Source organism: Syngnathus floridae, chromosome 22, assembly GCF_059516105.1.
Source record: "Syngnathus floridae isolate MCC-2025c chromosome 22, RoL_Sflo_1.0, whole genome shotgun sequence".
Classification (NCBI taxonomy): domain Eukaryota; kingdom Metazoa; phylum Chordata; class Actinopteri; order Syngnathiformes; family Syngnathidae; genus Syngnathus; species Syngnathus floridae.
Genome location: NC_142434.1, coordinates 5,363,922 through 5,385,184, shown reverse-complemented (window position 1 = coordinate 5,385,184; position 21,263 = coordinate 5,363,922). Strand labels below are relative to the sequence as shown.

The following is a 21,263-nucleotide window of genomic DNA, read 5'->3' as shown; positions in this document are numbered from 1 at the left end:
GGTGAACACTTTGGTTGATTCTCATTGGGGTGTCATATGTGGGTGGAGAGCGGGGATATTATACGTGTCTTTAATCTGGCTAAGTAGGCAGCTCGAAGGATCCGCTCTGGTTTTTATTCACCGGGAGTGTAATCTGCTGGAGATTATTGTAATGCCGGCGGTTACTCTCCGGCGAGCATTTTGCGATTTGACACCTCTTGTTGGAGAGTCGCTACGGACCACGCTCGGTTACCTGTCGAGAGTTTGAAATCGAAATTTGAAATCGAAACTTTTTTTCAATTTTAGCAATCTCAATTTTCATTTCTTTTGGTTTCTCCATTCCAGGCTCCGACTACTCGCCCCCTCCCACCCTCCCTCGCCCCGCTGCGCCCGGCTTGACCAACGAGCACCCGGGCGGTGGTGACCGCGATGGAGGCGGGGGCGGGGTCAACCACGGCGTGGCGGGAGTGGTGGGCCTGGCACCGGAGCACATCGCCACGCCGGGCGCCGCCCTGAGCTGGCAAGCCGCCATCGACGCCGCCCGCCAGGCTAAGATGATGGGCAACGCGGCCTCGGGCGGCACGGCGGGGCTGGCGGCGGGAGGGGGCGGGCCCATCTCCACGGCCAGCTCCACGCAGCGCAAGCGGCAACACTACAGCTCCAAGCCCAAGAAGCCCACCACCACCACGGCCACGCGGCCCCCGAGAGCGCTGCTCTGCCTCACTCTCAAGAACCCCATTCGCCGGGCCTGCATCAGCATCGTCGAGTGGAAGTATCCTTTTGTGACATAGCTGTTGCCATGGCGATAGCTTGCATGTCGAGAAACTGTTGCTTACTTCGAAACAAACAAATCACGAGTTTTTGGGCGAAAAAAAAGCCAATTCACAGACAACTTCGACTTATTACTTTATCATCGACTGCAAAAAATATTTAATTCCCTCCCCAAAAATCGATACACTTCTTCCACAAAGAAAGCTGATGGAAATTTTTTTTTTTTTTTATTGCATAATCATCCAAATTTTGAAACATCATGTATTATTCCTCCGCATCTAAATCACTTCATTATTTCTCACGCAGTCCTGACAGAACGCAAACATCAAAACACCTTAGTGGAAGGAATAAATAATTTCATTGTTTTTTTGTTTTTTTTTGGCAGTGAGAGGAGAAAAAAAGACTAAATATATGGAAGAATAACTCCCAAGTGCCTCTTTTCTCCTCCTTGCCATCGACCGGCTCGCTGGCTTAATCAATCCGCGTGCCCTCCGGCTTTCAAACACATGTGAGCCCCCTCTTCGTCCTTTTTGCTTCCTCTCCCTTTCATCCTTTTTTGTTTACTCACATGCGGATTAAAAAGCCGTTTCGTTTCTCCGTCACACTTCTCTCTCACTGCGTTCATTCTCCATCCCGAGGGTCCTGCCTCCTACGCTCCTGCCCCCCCCCCCAATTTAGTATCCCTCTGACTGTACAATAGCCTTTCTTCTTCATGCTCTTCACCTCCTCCTTTTTTTTTTTTAAGATCCATTGTCTCCTAGTTTTTCTCCCTTTCCGGATTAGTGGTTGGGAAAGGTAAACTTGAGGGAAGAGAAAAAGAAAGCGGGGGCGACGGAATCAAGTCCCGCGAGCTTTACGTCGCTTCAAGGTTATCGTGTATTTAAATTAACGTAATTCTTTGCCATCCCAGTCGGGAAAATCCAGGCCTCTCAGGATTGACGTAGCTAATATACATATTTTTGTGCTTTTTTTTTTTTTTTTTCCTCATAGCTAAGCAGTTATAGTCGATTGCAGCAAACAGCAGGCGCCGATGAGTTCGCAGATGATTACCCACAATTCCCAGCATTAATCATGCAAACAACTCTGAAGGAGAAGGAGTTGAACAAATAGCATGCGAGAAGCAATAAATCTCCAAATTACACTCAATTTGGAGGTCAATTTGAATTGGACGCCCTTCATAACTTGCTTCAAGAGGCGGCCGATCCCCCAAATTCCCCCTCGGTGACTGTTACCATGACAACCAATACTTCTCTCAACAGGTCTATGGGGACTGTCTGAGCATTGTGCTCACGTGGCAATTTTAAAATCATTCTTTGTATATAAATAAATAAAAATACATAAATAAATAAATAAAAATGGGTGTAAAAATGAGGCCAAAATTAAGACACAAAAGTCCAAACCAAGATGTACCTAATGAACTGTCCTGTGAGTATGCACTACAATACTGAGCTCAAATAAAAATTTCATAGCGCTATTGTGAGCATTGTAGGGTGTCCACAAAACTGAATATGCGGCGCAATTATAGTGTGCAAGCCGGTTATCACTCTGAAAATTCCTATTAAATCCCCAAATGTGCGATACAGTAGAATGAGTTCCGTCGAGATTAGCGGAAAGTCCTTATTGACAGTATTCTTTTCCCGGCTTGCTATTTAAACCAGGAGTCAGATAAAACGATTCAATTTTCTTTTTTTTTTTCCCCCCTCCTTCCTAAACATTACAGCAGCTAGCAGATTTATCATTGCGTTGATAGAAGCTGTTTTTTTTTTTATTATTATTATGGGTCAGGATCCGAGAGCCTCTGAGTCACCAGGCCCGTTTGCATGTTCTGATTAAGTGATTAAGTTTGATACATTTTACTCGCTCTTGTGGCTTGAGGTCAAGCCTTAATCCAAACATAAACACAAAACCGGAGCAAACATATCCGTCTCTGTCTGCCGGCTACTCCGAAAACTCTCTAAAATTTATTCTGTCAGCAGTTCATCCATTTTTGAGTTTTCAAACCATTAAGGCTGTTTTGACGGCTACAGTAACAACAACATAATCCATCACTGTAAAAAAAACAACAAAATCTGTTTTTTTTCTCTTTTTTTTTTTTCTTTTTTCCAAATACATACAAGAAAACATAACCAGAATTAACCCAGAAAATAGCCCACCATCATTTTATGCTAGGTGTACACGCATGCGATAGCTAGCCGAGGGAGAACGAAGGGATGAAAGGAAATCGGGAGAGGTGGAGGGGTAGAAGGGATAATTGCGCTGATGAAAAGCAGACCTCCTCTGGCTCTCCTTCACGTTCTCTCGCTGGCTTTCGCTCACTCGCCCGGCCCAAAATAATGAGGTCACTTGTCTCTCAAGGACCTCCAAAAAAAAAAATAGGGGGTCTTTCCTTCTTTCCTCCAGCCACATCCTGTCTTCCACGCGACAGCACCCATATTTGGTCATGCGGGCTCACTCTCGAACAACACACACAAAAGTGAGCCTATATATCTTATCACGAGTGGCTTTAATGTTGTTCCTTGCGTGCACAAAATGATGTTTTCACTGTTAAGATTGAAGCATTTATCAGAGTGACAAATTCCACCTGTTACTAAACAGGGATGCTCGCGTTCAAGAGCGAATCGCCCCGGAAATCGATGGCAATCTAAGTAAGACGAATGGAGTCGCCCAGGCTTGTGTATTGCGCCCGTATTGTTGTGTATTCCTTAATCCGCCTCCTCCTCTCAGACCCTTCGAGATCATCATCCTGATGACCATTTTCGCTAACTGTGTGGCCTTAGCCGTCTACATCCCCTTCCCAGAGGACGACTCCAACGCCACTAACTCCAATCTGGTGAGTAGCGCTAAGGTTTTGAACACCGGCGGAGAACACATTTTACAAATGCAAAAATCTTTTGGAAAAAAATCAAAATGAAGATTCATTATCGGTTCTCTATGGTGGACAGGGAAAACAATTAAAAAAAAAAATACCCAAAAGTCAATTCATTATCTGGCCTGGCATATTTTTTGGAGGGAGTGCCCTTTCGGCCCCCCCTGTAGCTCCGCCAGTGTGTTTAATCAAAATATTGGAATACGTTGACGATTTTAATTGGAAAATGCTACTACATTTCCTGTGAACTGGCTTTATTTCTCGCTCTGGATTTAGCTCAGTCAATTTGACTCAACTTGTTTGTAATATGTCATTGAGATCAAAGTCAAAGAACGCTTCCCCAGATGAATTCCCAGCCGGCTGTTTGGTTACTTAGCGTGTTTGGTTTGGGAATTGCTTCGGCACTCAGCGGAATGCCGTGTGCTCTGATGACGTCCTGAAAATATCTTGTATAACAGTCGATTTTCCATTTGGCAAAACCCGAGCGCTCGCTAGCGCTTGACTGGAGCGCCGCGTGTGCGTCATTGCTTGCGAGTGTGTTCGCGAAGCCGCTAATCCCTGCGAGGCCGCGTAACATCTGTCACACTGTCCTTTCCTTCATTCTTTCGAAGAATGCGGTTGTCACATTGGGACTGATACATTTTGTACTCGTGAAAATCAGTGCCAAAACAAACCGTTTGGTCAACTCAAATCATTTACTGATGATTATCCTCGATCCATTATTGATACCCGATATCGATATCAGCCTAAAACAAAAAAAACTTCCAAATTATGTCAGTCTGAATTTAAAAAATCTAGAATATTTTGACATTGCCGCAGAATAATACCGCTGGGCATATTATTGATGCCATTTGAATAAATGAATGATGATTCTTGGTGTTAGGAACGGACAGACCGTGCGAGTCGGTGGAAAAGTAAATACGGGCAGCACAGCTGTTACCCACCTCCCCCTCGTTACAATACGCACATGCTACGTTAGAAGCGCGCTCACTATTTCCGATTCATCCGACACCTCGCTAGTCACATTACGATTCGACCGAGCGAGGTCTTAAAATTCTTTCCGTGTGTTTTATTCCAGAAGAATATATAGTCTATTAAAACCACCTTGCCATCAGTATGCACCTGCGTGACTCACTTTGAGAGCCGCTCGCTCGGCAGTTTGCATAATTAATGTGAACTGAATGGACGCTTTAATCATAGTACAATTACCACAAACACGCCTGCTGTTATGCTAGTTTGTATTCTTTTTATTTTTTTTTGCGAGAAAAAGGCCAAAGGCTCCATTTAGTGTTTTGTCCAATTTTCCTCTTTTTTTTTTTTTTTGAAGTGATACACAAAGAACCAATATGAACTATTTTCAATACTTTTGCTTATCATTTGGTGTACTGTAATCTTATTAGATAAGCTGACACAGCGACTGAAAACACACACACACACACAGTTTACAATACTTATGTAACTCCTCATAGCCGTCGTATCGTGCCCGTTTTCTATTTCCGTCACGCATCCCATAATGAGCCGCCCCGTCTCCTTGACGACGCGGCCAATAATAGCAGCGCTAGGAGAGGGAGGTTGTCATGGATATGGTAACCGTAGCGATGCTCCTCACATCTCCTTGCATCTCCTGGCTTCACAGAGACGGAGGAGTCTGAAAATGCGCAAAAGTCTTTCCCGCTTGTGCGCTTTTGGCGGCTGTTATTGTTTTAATTAAAACTTTATTGGCCCGCCGAGACGTTAACGTTAGCCCCACCGGTATTCGTTGATAAATCGCGACTGAATCCATGCATCGGCAAACAAACGTGTCGCTTGTTAAATTGTAAACTTTAATCGAGTGATATAATATGCGGCTGTAAAGCTTTTACGGCCGGCAAAGTATTTATTTGTCGGCATTAGCAAAACACGCACGCATAGATGCATTACTTTTTGCACGATGGGGTGACAGAAGGGCGAAGGGGGCGGAGCATAAGTATTCCCACGACTAGGTCATCCTGCATTGATGAATTACGAAGGACAGAAACACACACACACATAAATAATACAATACAATACACAACACAACATTATTCAGTTTTTTAAGAGTGTATCATTTTGAAGCAATGTTAAGCCAGGCCAGAAATGGAGTCAAAAGCTGCTTTTGGTTCTGTTTGAGCATGTCAACAATCCCAATTTTGCGACATGAGATCATGTAGCCCATTATAATTGAATCTAAATGTGCTGGAACCCCTGAGTCATGAGAGGTTCCTGTATTTAGTGACTAAACAGCAACGATAATAAAAACCACATCGCGCCAATGATCTCCTTGCCGAAGTGAATTTTAATGTCGGTCATTTGCGAATATTCACGTTAGGGACAAGATGTCGCCGTGTTGTTTTCCACCGTTTTTTCGCCCTCGCTCGTTTGCATCTTGAAGGCATCAGCGTCTTGGCGGCGAGGCAGCACGTGGGGAGAAACAGACCCACCATCCCACCGCGCATGGTTGCCATTGCATTGTGTTAACAAGCTGGCGCAAAACCTCGCCTCGCTGTTTCCAAGGCGACAAGTTCGATGACACTTTCCTCTCTAACTATTTATCAAATCTTTTTAGAGGTAGGTCAAGCATGTGATGTACAAACAGGAACTCCTCTGTATATATGTAAAAAAAAACAAGGAATGTAACCACCAATTGGAGACAGCTTGCATGCGTGGGTGTGATTTGATGAGGACAGTATCGAAAACAGGAGTTTTTGAGCTTTTCCGCTCTGTGGCTTCTGTGCAGGAAGCCCCTCATTTGCATGTCTAGGAAAACACACATAAACACAGGTCAAGTCCTGCTTAATCAAACCAGCTGTAAAAAGCCAGCAGCCTTAAGAATAGTCCCCGAACATGATAGCATGCTAACGGTTAGCAATCCGTATTCCAGGGGTGTCAAACTCATTTTTTTCGCGGGCCGCTTGTAGTCATAGCTAGCAGACGAGTAAAAACTGGTCAAATATTTTTAAAAACATATTAAAAGTGAAGACAATTTGCAATTCTAGTAATGACACACAAATTTGATGCACAATTTGTCTTCACGGGCCACATAAAATGATGTGGCGGGCCGTATCTGGCCCCCGGGCCTTGAGTTTGACACCTGTGCCGTATTCACCCAACTAGCATTACAGCATCTGACTGACTCACCTGACTCATGCTATTCTCATAAGTACAATATTAATTATAGAGCGCTTTTTAGCCTTATTTAAAAAATTATAAGCAAATATGTGTTTTGTGTGAGAAGACTGGAACGGATTAATGTCATTTCCATTCATTCTAATGGGGAAAGACGATTTGAGACACAATGGTTTTGAGTTGCGGGCATTGTCATGGACCAAAATAAACAACTAGCCTTAATTGTCAATAGAAGTAATTAGTCAACTGTTTCACTAATCGGTTCACTTCCGATTATGTACACCATTTTATCGTTCAGTGACTTCTCATACACGATTACGCTTCTATAAACATAACGCTATGTTTAATATTGTCGTCTGTGTCATACTGGGAGCTGGTTCTAATAATTCAAAAGGTAATCCATTTTTTTTTAAATCTTTACGACTGCGCTTGTATTGAATCTCATTACATTCTACAACTGCACTTAATGTTGGAGCTTTTATCAGTGCTGTATATTGACCCAGAGTAAAGAATGAGACGTAGCACACTCCAAACCTGAGATACTACATTATCTTCGTCTGACTGTGCAGTTTTCTCCGTCTTTGGCTCTCACCCAATATAGCACGTAGAAAATATATAGTTTGATTTATCTGGCCTACAAGTGGCTTGGACACGGCAGGATGCTCCGTGCTATCATGCTGAATAATCACTAATGCGTTCCTGCAACGGGGGTGCGAGATGAGAACAGGGGACAGTTTCTACTTTCACATCTGCAAAAACGATACAAGTTCTATTTTTGGGCTGGAATTTCAGAACTGTTCACTCTATGTTTCCTGCACATTGTCCCAGTAATTAAAGTCCCTTTGCTTCGTCTTAGTGGAAGTAGCGGCAGAATGATGAAAGAGCAGAAAAGGAAGCGCGTCACTAATGTTTCCTGTTAAAATATTCAGACCAATGCCGCATGGTGCGTCACCCTGTCCCACGCGGACACGAAGGAGTGCACCTCCCCACCAAAAGAGGCACGCAGGAGCCGGCAGCCATATTTTAGCATGCTGAACTTCCTGTTCACACACTGCTCTGACTCAAAGCGACTAAATAATTTAGGGCAGGTGAGAGAGTGCGTGAGTAAATCCGAAAAATTGAGCATGGATAAAAAATGTGCCTAAACAGGCTACCGTGAGGAATCGAAATGGGAAGTCGGGATTCAAAGATTAGTTTCTAAATAAATTTGTTTCTTAATCTGTTTTTTGTGAGTTGAACTTAAGGGCCTTTGTTAGCATCAACGTGAGTTTGTTACTATTTCTAGTTCTCTTAGCTAGCGGTTAGCTAGCTAGCTATGCTTACACCCTGAAATTCCCTGGTTGCCGCAACTGACAGAACAGTTTGGTGTCATTATACATATTGATGGCGCAAAAAAAAAGCCCACGCCCCATCTGAGGCCCAGAGGAAACCTGAAATCCCGTTAGCATGCAAGCTAGCTGATTGCTAGCACCTCACGGAAGTCAACCAATCAGCAAAGTTAGCGCTTTTCCACATATGTTATATTTCTTCACAGAAACCGTAAAAGTTGGAGTGACTGGTTAAAGTTGTTCAGTTCAACTTTTAACGTTAAGCTCTGAGCCTTCGGCGTTCCGCTTTTTTCCTGTTGTTAAACTAACACATTTCTTACTGTTTCATCTTCCCGCGTGGAGTATTTTTCGACAAATCAAAACTGAAAAGACCCGACCGCTAACCTTCAGCGTTCTTTTCATCCGCGCCGCCCGCACTCGGCGCTATGAAACATTAACAAGCCGCTGTCGGCAGGAAGGCGGAACTTCAGTCACCTCGCAACATGTGCAACTTGTTGAACGCAGCGACTGGACGCAGCACATCGGGGAGAATCGAGGCGGATCTTTAGATGAGAAACGATGGCTGCTGAGATTCAAACCGTAAACGCTCTTGTGCAGCTGTAAATTCCACATGCGGATCCAGCTTGAGAGTATCTAGCACGACAAGACTCAAAAAGCAGAAATTCCTTTAAAAAAAACAATTAATCAGTTTGTGCACCTTTAAGTGAACTCTATCAGCGAAATGAACTCGAGTGCACCTTTTTTTAACAAGCTTAAAAAAAAACACCCACACGGCAAAAAAAATTACTGGCAATGAAAATGCATTGTGGGTTTCCACTTATGACTCATCTACAATCACTTGTTTCACTCGGGTACAAATGTTCTCGCTCGCTTTGTCTTTTCAGTGAGAATCAAAAAAATGGCGGCGCAGGTTTGCAGCTTGACAGAAAATGTGTGTCGGAGTGCGTTTGTATGTGTCCGTGTGACAAGTGGCACAAAGTAAGTGGGACATAAAGTAAAGTCCCGTCTGATATTTATGACCCCAGGCTGAAGTAGAGATACGTCAAGAGGACTGACAGTAAATAGAAGGCGATGGAGCAACTGGTCTCACACAGACACACACACACAAAAACTAAACGCACAGGTCAATGCACATCCGAGAGACGCAGACAAGTGGCAAGCTGTCGCACTGAGTCAAGCACTCAATCTATATAGGATGTCCATCAAGCTACCTGACAGGTGCACTAGAGTGTGTGTGAAATGATTATATTTTTTTTATTGACTTTATGGTACTATTAGATAGAGGGTCGTCAGTTTAGGTCATTCGAATCAGTACAATATAAAGATAATGTTGGGGTTATAGTGTAGTGCAGGGGAGTCAAACATTTTTTTCGCGGGCCGCATTGTAGTCATAGCTTCTTTCAGAGGGCCGTTATGATTGTCAACCCAAATAAATGTATGAGCACCTCATATTAGATGCAATAAAAGCTACAGAACAAACTGATAAATAACTCATTTTCAAATCAGACGAGTAAAAACTGGTCTAATATTAAAAAAAAAAAAAAAAAGATATTAAAAGTGAAGACAATTTGCAATTCTAGTAATGACACGAATTTGATGCACAATTTGTCTTCGCGAGCCACATAAAATGATGTGGCGGGCCGTATCTGGCCCCCGGGCCTTCAGTTTGACACCTGTGGTGTAGTGTGTTGTAAATTAGTGCGGATCTCGTCGGTCGCTATGTGTTCTTCCACCAAGATGCGGTTTGTGTTTCTATCTGACGAAACCGCCATCGGCATCTTTTTCAGTCTGTTCTCGGATTCATTGGGTGGTCTGCATGTCAGTCATGAGTACTATCATTATCTCAGTAGGCATGTATTATTCCACTATTGGCTGACTTTTCAGTCATTCGTGAATCATTGGGTTGTCTACATGTCCGTCAGTCACGCGCACATAACGGCAAAGATGAGCCTCGGCAGCTTGATATGCAGTCGCACGTCGTTTCGTCCGAGTTGAGTGGATAAATGTTCGCAATAAACGCATCATCGACAAGAGAATAACCTCACTCAAGTGGGCTGGTTTCAATTAACAGGTGGGTTTGCCACCAGAGGGCTTTAACCTCGCTATCAGACATATTGAACAGCCATCATGGCGGCGGCGCGAGAGACCACGCAGAGTGAGTCGTTTGGATGGCGGCCCAGACAGATGGAGCCCGACGCCAGGATAGGGCGATAACGTAGCCCAGAGGACACGACAGGCGAAACACGCACGTGCAACACACCGCAGGGAGGCGAGCGGTCTTGTCAGTCTTGCTTCCAAATATCAATGTCAATGGCCGATGATTGCAGCGAGGAAAGAACCCTTGTATGTGTAGCTAGCATGTCGTTAAGACTCGTTGCGCTAATTCCTCTCCAATTAAGCTGAATGTAACACGAGGACCATTGAAGGGGCCCGAGGTACAAGATGAGACCACTCGGAACCCCCACGCAAACCTCACTCCACTCACCACTCAAACAATCCAAGTAATCATCATTACCCAGTAGAATATGGCATTAGCATGAGCGCTAATACTTTCTATAATTACTCTTTCATTCATATTAAAGGGTCGGAGTTGATAAATGTTTTGATTTTTTTTTTTAGTACCTCTTTTGGTCGAGTTAGTTAAAAAACCGGAAATTAAATGCTAGCCACATAGTCAATCAACAATAGCTAGCTAGCTAGCGCACATTTGGATTCAGTTTTAGCTCATAATATCGGACTAACGTGGTCCGTGGCCAACTTTGAGTATGTGTAAAGGTGAAGAAGAAGAAGCCTGATATAGAAACAACCACATAAAGTAACGACCAAACTGCTAATGGCTGTTAGCCAGCTAGCTTGCATTCTATAGCCTTATAATGCAAAATTAGCACTATCTATTTAGCTGTATATCACATATAACCACAGAGAGCCAAGCAGCTCACCCGTGCCAAAAGCTGCTTGTCTTTGTAATACCGAATAGTCTGGACCGAGTACAAATATGTCGCCTGGATTTTTAACGTCGTGTTCACTGTCTTCCCGTCCTCCTCGCCATTAAAACGTCAAGACAACACCGAACATGTTGCCGCCGCCGTCCTCGCTTACCTTCTTTTCACCAAACATGGTCAACGGCTCAGCGCGTGATAAACATCTCTGTCCCGCTCTTGCTCTGCGGACACAATGTAACCAAAAGCTGTCTTCTGTCGCCGCTCCAGAACTGGAGTGTGAAACTCTCAGCGGGAGATCAGTTATCTTGGCTCGTTTACGCGCTGACTAACCACTTATAAATGTCGCGGCGCACCACTCCAGCATGCGTTTTTGGCTGGCGGATCCACTGAAGGTTGACAAAAGGCACTAAGGTGATCAATCGAGACATTAATATAATGGCCGTGTCACTTGATACAACCATTCCTGTACATTTTTAGCCATGGAAAGGTGCAAACAGATCCCCAGAGAACACTAAGTAGTCTTTACAAGACACTAAAACTCCAAGTACATCATCTAAAAGAAGACTTTTTATTTCATCAAGTGCCAGTTAAAAGATTGGACTCTACTGTAAAACCAAGCCGCAGGCCTTTATCCCAATTTAAAGGGTGACCTTTAACACTGAATTAAAAAAAAAAAATGCATCTTCAATTACAAGCATGCCCCCCCCACCCAACACAAACACAACACCACACCATCCATGACATTAAATGTGAAGCTGTTAAGCTCAGTCACCAAGGCAACCAGCTTGTTGCCAGGTAGCAACTGAGCGAGAGATGGAGAGTACGAAGAATTAGTAAGATGAGAAAGATCAAATCAGACAGACGTGACAGACCGTGTCTATCATTCAGCCTTCGTTCTGTCTTTCACGTGTGTGTAACAATTTTAGGAGTGTCAGTCGAGTTGCAATACATGACAAGCAAGATGTGGAATTATTGTTTGAAGTTTTATGCATTATGGGGGAGGAGCTAAGCTTAGCACATTGCTAGCAGAGGAAGTTCTTAGAAAAAAAATGGCAGTTGTAGTATGTGGATCAATTGAAAGTTTTGTAGTAATGGCGGGAGGCCTGATTTTTGGTTGTCTATTTAAAATTACTACCGTATTTTCCGGACTATAAGGCGCACTTTCAATGGATGGCCCATTTTAAAACTTTGTCCTTATATAAGGGGCACTGGACTATAAGGCGCACCATTAATGCATCATGTCTGATTTTTAATCCAAATCAAATCATTCTCCATTTTATCTTTTTTATTTCAAATTAAGACACAACAAGTTACTTTATAATCACAAAATAATTATCCATAGTCTTTTTGATTCATAATTCATAGTCTTCAGCGGGCCACTTATGATTGATTTCATGACACAATGCTTCGGACCAGTTTAAATTTAGGAATTTGGTCCATATATAAAGTGCACCAGACTATAAGGCGCACTGTCGGCTTTTGAGAACAATTTTTAGGTGCGCCTTATAGTCCGGAAAATAGGTTATTTAAAATTACTTAAATTTGTAATTTTTAAAAATGTTTTAATAATAATTTAAATTCAAAATCACTATTTGAAATTGTACTAAGTAGGATGTTTCCTGCTACCGTATTTTTCAGACTATTTGACACATTACTCCACATTAAATGAAACAAACCAAAATATGTCAAACTTTATTCAACTTCAATTCAAAAATCCACCTGATTATAAAGCGCACTGATACATTTTGAGCAAATCAAAGCAATTCAAATCTGCCGTATAGTCCGAAAAATGCAAAGGCAACAATCCCGTCACATTATGAATCGACATTTTCCAACTCACAGCGTCATTTCAACTCCATTAAATCCCCAAATGAAAAGCTTTGTGAGAGTCGCAGCGCACTGGTGTTAAGCTGGCATGCTGCAGTGAACAACCTTGTAAGATGATGACACAACTCAATCTGTCTGTGAATGGACTGATAAGTGATTCGCCGCCCCCTCCCCCCGATCCCTTCTCGCGCGTCTGCGTGTTTCATTAAATTGGACTTGATTGAAGATTACGACGCTCGTTCGCCCACGTGCGGATGAGGTTACGTCACAAACGGGCCGATCTGCGCTGTCAGCCTTCATTCGCTCTCCGACGAGCCCTCGCGTATCCTTCCGCGCCATTTGGGAGACTTTTTAACACTGCATCATCGTCAGACACCTCCATTTTGGAGAACCCGGAGAATAAACCTCGCGGAAGAATTCCCGGGAGGCAATCAAGGCCTCCTTGGAGTAATTCCGATTCTCACGGCGACTGAGCATCCCAATCATGACACGGCAGATTGTGACTTTTTAATATGACACAGCGTGTTTACACTGCAGCAGAGCAGGAGGGATGGTGTGTGTGTTGGATTAGATCACAAGTAAATTGAAGATGGCATTCTAATTAAATGAAGGAACGAGCGAGGAGAGAAATTACATTAGGAGTAAAAAAATAAAAAAGGACCCGCGCAAGCTAGCCTGTTAGCACAAGATTCCGCGTTTACAAAAATTCATGCAGTAATAATACCTCACATTGCCAGGAAACAAGATATCCAAAAGGCATTCCACTATGGAAAGTGGCGAGACAGAAGTATTTAGGGACAGAATTCCCAAATACACCATTTTGTGTTCATCTGTGGCTTTAAAACAACTTCACTTGATAGTTTTGGCCCAAACTTGGATTAGTGGCAGGTGGTATTTGGTCCAAAAACAGTAAAAGCAGGCACCAGCTTGTCAGTATTTTCCGTTATTATATACACACACACACTCACGCACACATACACACATCAATTTGTTTGATATACTGTAAGAAAAAGGAGCGTTTACGGGAAGAATGGGCGGAGGGTATGAAAAATCCAAATATGGTCGCAGGTGTCGCCGGAATGTCCTGGCAACCTCATAGCGCGCCTCCGCATGGTTTTATAACTGCGGTCAAGTCGGACAGAAGACGCACGCACACGCGCCGCTTCAGAAAGCAGCTCATTAAAAACAGACACACACAGTCTGCACACACTTCAAAGATGCTTCTGTTTTTATCTTGCATCCTTATGCATTGGCATCATTAGTGGCAGACAAGCGTCTCACTGTGGACAGAAACGATCAGGGGGCGGGCTAAGAACGGTTTTGAAAAATAATCGGTTGTTTTACTTCCTTCCCATTCAATTTTGCGATTTGTTATACGATTAGTAGCAACGATAATCTGTATTAGACTAAAATCAATCCAAATAAATGTCATAATTGCTAATAGCTAGCATGTAGCATCATTTTACATAACAAACATCTCCCACAACATCCCTGCAGGCTGCTTGCTGTACTTCATCTTTGATTTGATTTGCCGCAAATGTGCAAGTAAAAAAAAAAAGCTCTGTAGGCACTTTTGAGCCTTTTACACGGAGGGAAATATTTTATTCACGCCGAGCCAATGAGTTAGCACTTTTTGCGCGCGTGCGCGTCGCTACGGCCACGCCGCGGGGTCTCGCTTGATGATGTAAATTGTTGAGTTGATTTACGGCTTTGATTGCGATGGGAATTTAGGCGGGTGGCACTCGGGACACACGTGTGCCGTTTAAGTGCTTTTCAACAGGTGTGTGCTGCAGTCAGCATAGATTAGCCGCCGGCCACGCAAAACCACTCACACACAGTTGAGCGGTGTCCCGAAAGCCTCGTGTTAGATGTTGAGTGACCTGTAGGACTCGTCCCGTCTGTCCTTCAACTCCGATTACGTCAAACCGCGTTACCCAAGAGGCGGAGCTTGTCATGTCTGCAAAGGAAAAAGCTGAATCAACACTGGGACTCTTTCGCTTACAGTCGTCTAAATTTATTAGTAGATATTCATTCAGTTGGTATAAAAAGTCTACACACCCCTGTTCAAATAGGTTTTCATGAATTTTGTCCTGTCAAATCTGTCTTGTCAAATAATGTGTTTGCACAAGTGTGCACACCCTCTTATATGACATTTCTTCCATATTCCTGAGCAAAATCAATTTCTTGTTCATAAAGAAAAGCCAACAAGCTCGCAACCAACCTTCAAATTTCCAAAATTAATGTTTCGTCTCATTCACATATTTTGAACAATATAAATCTCCACCTTGACACCCTCATCCCGTCATCTGTCCTCCTTCACTCATCCTCTCCTTCCTTCCTCCCCTCCGCCGAATACTTTGTCACTCTCCCCATCCATTATTCATGGCGCAGTCACAGTCGGCATTAAAGGCCCTGGCGATATCGCTACGGCAACGACACAGCGGCGCCAGTCGCGGTAGGCAAGAAGGCAGCAGCAGCCGCATTGGATGATGGGAAATTGGGTCACCTCCCAGGAGCGGGAGAGTGCAGGGGTGCAGGGGAGGGAGGTCGCTGAGGCACACACGTGCGGACTCACGCACGCACACACACCTGATGGATGTCCTACAAAAGTATCAGGACGGGAAATGACAGCAAGCTGTTTCTTTGGCCATTGCGGGGTTTTGTTATGGAAAAGTTCCAAAATATTAGGAACACTTCTCAGTATGAATATTTGATACATTTAAAAAAAAAAAAAAACACTTAAAAATGGTGAACAACAGCAGTCCCGGTCCAAGTGTCCAATATTTGAGCGTCCCTGAACGCATCACAGCTTCATCTGCAAGATTTCATAGCTTTTCTCTGCGCATTTCCACGTGTGGGCTCACATTAAGAGCAGGAACCTTTATTGATCCTGACCATTCTTCCTCCCACCGTTCACTATCGCAACCACGCGTGAATCATCACAGGAATTAAAAACTCGATGTCAAGTAGGCCTAAACGGTGAATTCATTAGAGAGAGGAAAAATTGAGCACCGTTGGCCATTTTACACAATTCGCATCTCAATTATCTCAAAGCTTTCAAATCCTTTCGGAGGAACCTCTTATCTACGCTCCTTTGAGGAGGCTATGGATTTAATGAGGGGGATCAATATAGGAATATGGGCCTTCACCGGGTCTACTTCATTACTTTATCTAATTAAAAAGATGCATTCAGGCTCTACATCACAGTTTTATTCCGTCACATGTCGCCACCGCTTGAACATTCAGTCATAAAACACACACGCACGGTGACACAAGTGAGCAGATGGTAAAATGTCAGCGGATGGTTCAGCACCATGACTTTGCATCACATTGTCGTCACGCTTTGCGCTGGAGGGATGTAGAAGTGAGCGACGACAAAATATTTTTACGAAGTAAAACCATATAGTGACATTAAAACCGAAATGGAATCGAGGTGCTGCTCTTCTCAACCTCCTCCTTTCTCCTCCGTGTGCTCTGTGGGAGCTGGAATGTGGGTCGATGTGAGGCAGAGGTGGGACAGTTTTAGATAACTTTATTAAAAATATCCCTCTCTATATCCCTCCTCACTTGGCAGTATGCGTGTGTCTCGCCTTTACCAAGTTAACTCTCAAATGGAAGCTTACAAAACTTACTTGAAACTTGGTGTACCTAATAAAGTGGTTTAATCAATTACTATATATATATATATATATATATATATATATATATATATATATATTAGTCCACTAATGACTATCCAGCAATGGAGGAGGAAGAGGAGGAGACGGAAGAGGAAGCAGGCTGGCTAATGAATGTGCTAGCACAGCTGCAATCATTTATACTCTTATCTTTTATTAGCAGTGGAGGAAAACCTCCACGGCGTACAAATGTCACGTCAAAAAAGTCATTTTAAGACAAAGTGTTGTGAGTTAATAGCGGAGACGCTGTGCGGTTAAAAATAGAAGTTGCAGAGTTGTATTTTTATTTGTTGCGGGGGTTCATATTGAGTTCCGTCGGAGCCTCACGGCAGTTGGGGATTAGTCCAATGTGGCGTAGCTACGAAATGTGCAGCCAAACAAGTAGCGTGTGACGCAAACGCTAACTTTTAAGTTGGCTAGCATCCGCGTCTCGGGCCGGGCTGCGCCGCGCCGCTAACTGGGGTGTTTCTTCTCCCCTGTGGGAACTGGAAGAGGGAACAGAACGACATTTCAAATTTTTCATAATGACTCCCCAGGCTACTGCTCGTCGCCTGTCGGAGAAAGATTTGAGGTGCCATCTGTGTGCAAAACACGCAATTAACGAAATGCTCAGAATGACTTATCTGTTGAGTTATCTGACATACAGGCGGCGTATTGAGTGGATAAGCAAACACAAAAGGGCAAAGCTTCGTCTCTGTAAGTGCTCAAACACCCACGAGCACCGCGCACGTCCACGGAGTCTATTCTAAGGTACACGCCGCTTTGCTTTAAACAAATCACAGACCTCCATTGTTTAGATACGCAAGTGCATAGATGGATACACCACGCTAGCCGCTGTCTATTAATAGAACCTTCCTGAAAGTTAGGACAACTTTAGTTACACAACGAAGTAAAAAAATGTCTATGTGCCTAACAGATAATTGGAATAACTGGTGAAGTCACGTGGCCACTTTATTAGGCACACCCATTGTATATACTTACAAAGAGAGCTAGCGTAACGCGTCTTTTTCATTGCGTAACAATTCTTCCGCCTTCGTAAGTCTCGATAAGAAGCAAAGTTGTACACGTGCTACGACAATCGCAGTACACAAAGCTAAACATGGAGATAGATGTTTGTTACGATGGGCTCCATTACCCCCTCAAGGATGATTAATTGACGTCATGGTGTTCATTGATCACACCTGCGACAGCGCCTGAGGCCTTTTGTCGCACGCCGAGCAGGCTGTCACAGAACACGAACGCTCACACAAGCGGTTCTGTCGTACAAGCTAGCTAGAGCTAAGCTAACTAAGCTAGGAGGGTTAGCTGCTGCTACTTGTAGCGCTCTCGCTCATATTAAAAAACAGCAACGTTAAGCCATAACATGTCGATTTTTCACCACGCTATTCAAAGGTAGCAGTTTTTTAATGGAATGTTACCTCAAGGAAAGGACTGAAGGGGAAAAAAAATCTTTTATGGAGGGAAGTCAAGGTTGGGGCAGAGAGAAGCTGGAGAAGCAAAAAATGTTGCTTGTCAGGTGATGAATGAAGTACTAAAGTGGGTCAGTGCCCTGTCACAGTGCTGTGATTAAAAAGAACTTGTTGGCTGTTTACAATTCAGGCAGAGTAGGTAGCCAAATTGCATGTTGGGAAATTCTGTCAAATATTTTTGCTAAGTTTTGCTAACCTGAAATTCCTGTATTTTCATGCTAACTGTATTGTCCCCCCGACTTAAAAACAACTCAGCAAATTGTCTACCCGGCAACAATGCAAATTGATATTAAGGGTTATGTACTATGAGGCATCATTCTTCTTGTGCATGTTTAGCTCTTTGTGTTTTGGCATCTGGATTAAATGTTGTCCTCTAAATCTTGAATGCTTATTACCCTCACTGCCCTTTACTGCGCCCTAGCGTGAAATCTCCATTTCGCTAAACTGCCGTCGCTCGACACTCGGGGACCCCACAAAGACGACCCTCTCGAAACCATCCGAATCTTCTTCTTCTCCTGCCCCCATGTCAGCCATTTTAGTTGTGGGCAGGGATCTCACCTCGGGGTCAGTTTTCTCTGCCGGGAGATTGATGAGGCTCCAACTGCGTCTCCGATGGGACCGGCGTGGGGGGACAGGCTCCATCGAAGGCCGAACAAGCAGAACTAATGGGGACGCTCCGGAGGGAAGCAAGACGGCGAGCTAGCAAGGGAGCGCGCGCACTTGTGGAGCTTACAATATGCTCACGTTTAAGGCCCGATTAATAGATTGAGCATCTGGAGGCATTGTAGATCCTGTTCATCCTTTCTCCCTTGTGTCCTTCCATACATTCTCTAATTAATTTCAGCCGTCTTGGAGTTATTTGTCGCCGTCACTGGCGCGTCCTCTCGTGAAGGACGGCCATGATACCGAATCTGTATTTCCCGTTTGTCATGTTTGATCGTGTCCTTTTTTCTGCGGGTGTGCGCGCCGTGACGCCGAGTACAGTTTGTCCTCTCTTACGAAACAAGCCATTAGCACACATCTGTGCTCCCCACGGACTTAAACGACTGCTTGGCGTCTTTTTCTTCTGTGGTTAAAATGCAAATGTCTGCCGTGTGCGTTTTGTAACCGAAGGGTCAAGTTGAGAAAAGAAAGAGACCTTGTGATTATTAGACGGACAACAGATAAACGGCGGGCGAACAAAAGCGAGATAATGACGGGAGGGATGTAGCCGCGAGGATGGCTAGCATGCCAGACTCAGCGGGGGGCTCACATCACAGCGCTGGGTGGGAAGTTAATGAGAGGCTAACTCAGAAGTACACATGTAAACGCAGAGACACACAAGACGCAAGCTTCGACTTTAACACACGGAAAAGTTAGCAAAGAAAAACTGTAATGATCACAATAACAACTAAAGTTAGCGGTACTATACACAAACCAATTAAGGGAGTGTGAGAAATGGAGAAATGCAACACGTCCTTGCAGCCACATTGTCATCTGCTGCCGTCTGACTCGACTGTGTGTTGACAGGCTGAGATTTATTGTCGTTAAAGGCTCGATGACAGGGTGGACATTTTCAGCTAATGTTACCATGGTGAAAATCCATTTAGCAACATGAAACAGTTAGCAATTTCTGAGAGATTTGTATATATATATATATATATACATATATATATATATATATATATATATATATATATATATATATATGTATATATATATGCTATATCTTAAAAAAAATGAAGATTTTATTTAAAAAATTGTACTATTTAAAACAAAGAAAATTTAATTGAAAAAAATTGTTTATTCTTACTATTATTTATTTATTTATTATTATTTTATTTATTTTTATTATTATTTCATTATCAGTATTTATTTAATTAAATTTATTGTGTGGGGTGTTGAAAAATTAATTAAAATTCATAAAATACATTTTAAGAGACTTACTGGCCTAGTACTGTTCAAATATGTCTACTTATGATAAGACCTCATCATTTTATTATTCTGCTTGTGTCATAATGACTGAGTAATTCTGACCACGACGCCAAAGCACTCTATAGTGATATCGACCAAAAACCATAAGAAGGGGCTCGGTGAGAAACCCTCATTGATTCCGCGCACACATCTTTCTTATCTGTTTTGTTTTGCTTTGTTTTGGATGTTCGAAATAAAGATATCATCAAATCAATCAATCAAATCAATCAATCTGTCCGCAAGCGCCATTCATCAACTGTTACTATTTATTATTATTTATTCTTACTATTTATTATTTATTTATTATTATTATTATTATTATTTTATTTATTTATATTATTATTTCATTATTATTATTATTTATTTAATTAAATTTATTGTGTGGGGTGTTGAAAAATTAATTAAAATTCAGAAAATACATTTTAAGAGACTTACTGTTCAAATATAGGCCTACTTATGATAAGACCTCATCATTTTATTATTCTGCTTCTGTCATAATGACTGAGTAATTCTGACCACGACGCCAAAGCACTCTATAGTGATATCGACCAAAAACCATAAGAAGGGTCTTTGTGAGAAACCCTCACTGATTCCGCACACACATCTTTCTTATCTGTCCACAAGTGCCATTCATCGACTAAGTTTTTCACACACTATGCGTCACATTATGATCATAACTCTCAGCGTATCATTTTGCGAGAATACGAGGGTTCTTCACACCGAGTCTCTCTCCTCGCCTCATCCTTCATCGAAACTAACGTTCAGTCACATTCAGTGGAGTGAGGGTGCTAAAAGCCAGGTGGACGGACTTCCAAGAGGGTAAAAGCGAAGGCTTTTTAAAAGGCGAGAAACAGGTGGACTACAAACTGTCGAGTAGCACGCGAGGGAGAGGCCGAGGAAATGATTGGGAGCGGTGATGTGCTGACAAGACAGATGCGAGGCAGAAGGAAATGATTGGCCAAACAGCAGGAGGCCGACTTTGGCGGCACGGCGAAGAGACGCAAGGGCAGTGATTACAACTTAACTGGCCTCGCACTGCAGGGGGCGGGGCTCCGGACACAGGTGGGGGGGGCACAGGTGAAGGGGGATAGATTTAATTAGTATAACAGGACAGGATTTGGAGGACATTGGTGGAAACACAAGGACAAGATTGATCTGAGAGGCCTTTTCGCACTGCACTTAGTATACCGTCAACGAATGTGTCTCAGTGTTCCGAGCTTCGGGACATACCAAAGATTTTATACGGTGATGCGTTTTGGGTTACGGTTGAAATGCGGACGACTTCTTGATGCCTTTTTACTTCCTGG

The 21,263-nt window shown here is 43.2% G+C and overlaps 1 protein-coding gene across 6 annotated transcripts in view; it reads left to right on the top strand.

The window, feature by feature from the left end:
- The window catches only part of cacna1c (calcium voltage-gated channel subunit alpha1 C), an 80,297-nt gene that overhangs the window by 20,186 nt on the left and 38,848 nt on the right, over window positions 1-21,263 (top strand). For all 6 annotated transcript variants that reach the window (XM_088367565.1, XM_088367566.1, XM_088367562.1 and 3 more), the window contains exons 2-3: window positions 325-751; window positions 3,475-3,580. In XM_088367565.1, the coding sequence (XP_088223691.1) occupies window positions 325-751; window positions 3,475-3,580 (533 nt within the window). The remainder of the gene's footprint in view (window positions 1-324; window positions 752-3,474; window positions 3,581-21,263) is intronic.